Below are 2347 nucleotides of genomic sequence, written 5' to 3'. Positions count from 1 at the left end.
TGTAATCACATATTAGCTAAATATACTTTATCAAACCAAACGTCCTCTCTTTGTTCTACTACAAACAAATATTGTAGCTCTCTAAGATCTGTTGTGTAACAAGTTAGAGAAGAAAGAGAGAACAACATTGATGATGCATTATATCAAAAGAGACGAGTGATATAGGAACTGAGCTATCACATTATTTCCACTGTAGTCGAAGAAACGCATTCACTAAAGAGAACTCCCTTGCAACCCAAAGGGACTGGACTAAGATTCACATTGAATCCGAACCAGTATAAAAATTTCGACGTATTTAATTCATACATTTATTTTTGCATCTTATATTATGCTATTACAACTGTTAGTTTATTGCATCTAGTCGACTAATTGAAAAACCAGTCAACTAACAGAGATTAAATTTTAAAATATACAATTCACCCCTCCCCCTATACTTTTAATTGGTATCAGAGCAAGGTTCGCATTTTTTTTTGCTTAACAGCTTGTGAGAAAAGATCATGGCAAATCAAGTTATCATAGGAGCTCTCTTCCAGGAAGGAACTTCACAAGTTAGACCACCATACTTCAATGGACAATATTTCTCTCACTGGAAAGTGCATATGGAGATCTATGCCAAGGCATACGATGTTAAAGTTTGGAGAGTCATCAAAAAGGGGAACTATCCCCTGCCAGCTGCTACTCCACCACTTGTTGATCCTGAAAATATAGATTCATATACAAAAGAGCAAATGGAAGTGGTACAAGTTAACAATAAAGCGAGAAACCTGCTTTCTAATGCCATAAGTGGTGAAGAGTATGAAAAAAACTCTAGTTGTGACACAACCAAAGAAATGTGGGACAAGCTTGAGGTTACATACGAAGGAACCAGCAAAGTAAAGGAAACACATATCAACATGTTGGTTTATGATTACGAACTCTTTTCAATGAAAGAAGGAGAGTCTATTGAAGAGATGTTTGCTAGATTTAGCAAAATAATTAGCGATCTAAAAGTGTTTGGCAAAGCATATACGAGTAGTGATCAAGTCAAAAATATTCTCAGAAGCCTACCAACCACTTGGCAGACCAAAGTAGTCACACTTGAATCTCAGGATCTAAATAAGTTATCCTATGATGAACTACAAGGAGAACTCATAGCCTTTGAAAAGATACTTCTCAAGAATACTAGTCAAGAAGAAAAAAGGAAAACAGTCGCATTCAAAGCCTCAACTGAAATAGCTGAAAATGAAATCGGTGATGATCCTGAAGCTCTACAAGAAGAGATTGCTATGCTATCAAGAAATATGGATGACTTGATGAGAAGATTTAGGAATATGAGGAAAGGAAGAATTCCACCTAGGCGATCCAAGCAATACAATGACCAGGACAAGAATGATGGAAAATGTTATAAGTGTGGAAGATTTGGACACATTCAAGCTGAGTGCCCAGATCTAAAAAGAAAATTTTCCAAAGGCTTTAACAAGAACAAATCTTTTTGAAGTTGGAATGATGAAGATAGTTCAGAACATGAAGAGATAGCAAATCTTTGTTTCATGATGATTCTAGAAAACGAGATGAACAAATCCTCAGGATGCTGGACGGATGAGGACACTTCAAATGACGAATACAAAGATGACAATGAGAACTGTTTCATGGCACGAGGTGAAACAAATGAGGAACACCACAGAATAAGCCGCAAAGGAAAATGGTACTTAGACAGTACGTGTTCCAGTCACATGACAGGTGACAAAAACCTGTTCAAAAAAGTTACACAAATTGATGGAGGAAGCATTAAGTTTGAGGATGACTCAAAGGGAAAGATAATTGGCACTAGAAAAATTCCCTTCAATAACAACTGTGATATCACTGAAGTTTATTTCGTCGATGGACTCAACTACAATCTCCTGAGCATAAGTCAATTATGTGACTCAAGATATGAGGTAAATTTTAAGAAAATAGGATGTGCTATTAAAGACGAGACAGGTAAAACAATCCTCCCAGGAAAAAGGTATGGAAATGTTTATATCCTTGATGGTTTTGAAAAGATAGATGGTCATATTTTCTTAACATATATGTCTGATGATTCATGGTTATAGCATAGGAAACTTGGTCATGCAAGCATGCATTTGATAGAAAAATTATCTAAACATGAGTTAGTTATCGGTCTACCCACACTGAATATTTCTAGAACTCATATTTGTTATGCATGTCAAATAGGTAAGCAAACCAGAAACTCTTTCAAAAATAAAGATATTGTATCTACTACTAAACCTTTGCAATTGCTTCATATGGACTTATTTGGGCCTACTAGAACTGCTAGCATAAGAGAAAAAAGATATATTTTTGTTATTATTGATGATTATTCACGTTT

The 2347-nt window shown here is 35.4% G+C and overlaps 1 protein-coding gene across 1 annotated transcript; it reads left to right on the top strand.

Annotated features, from left to right (window-relative positions):
- The first annotated feature begins 497 nt into the window (after window positions 1-497).
- LOC142178870 (uncharacterized) lies at window positions 498-1475 on the top strand. The gene has a single exon (XM_075248649.1). It carries the CDS (start codon window positions 498-500, stop codon window positions 1473-1475), a length of 978 nt encoding a protein of 325 aa, XP_075104750.1.
- The last annotated feature ends 872 nt before the right edge of the window (window positions 1476-2347 follow it).

Source organism: Nicotiana tabacum, unplaced genomic scaffold, assembly GCF_000715075.1.
Source record: "Nicotiana tabacum cultivar K326 unplaced genomic scaffold, ASM71507v2 Un00011, whole genome shotgun sequence".
Taxonomy (NCBI): Eukaryota; Viridiplantae; Streptophyta; class Magnoliopsida; order Solanales; family Solanaceae; genus Nicotiana; species Nicotiana tabacum.
The sequence above is the reverse complement of the archived record's forward strand: the minus strand, read 5'-3'. Positions and strand labels throughout refer to the sequence as shown.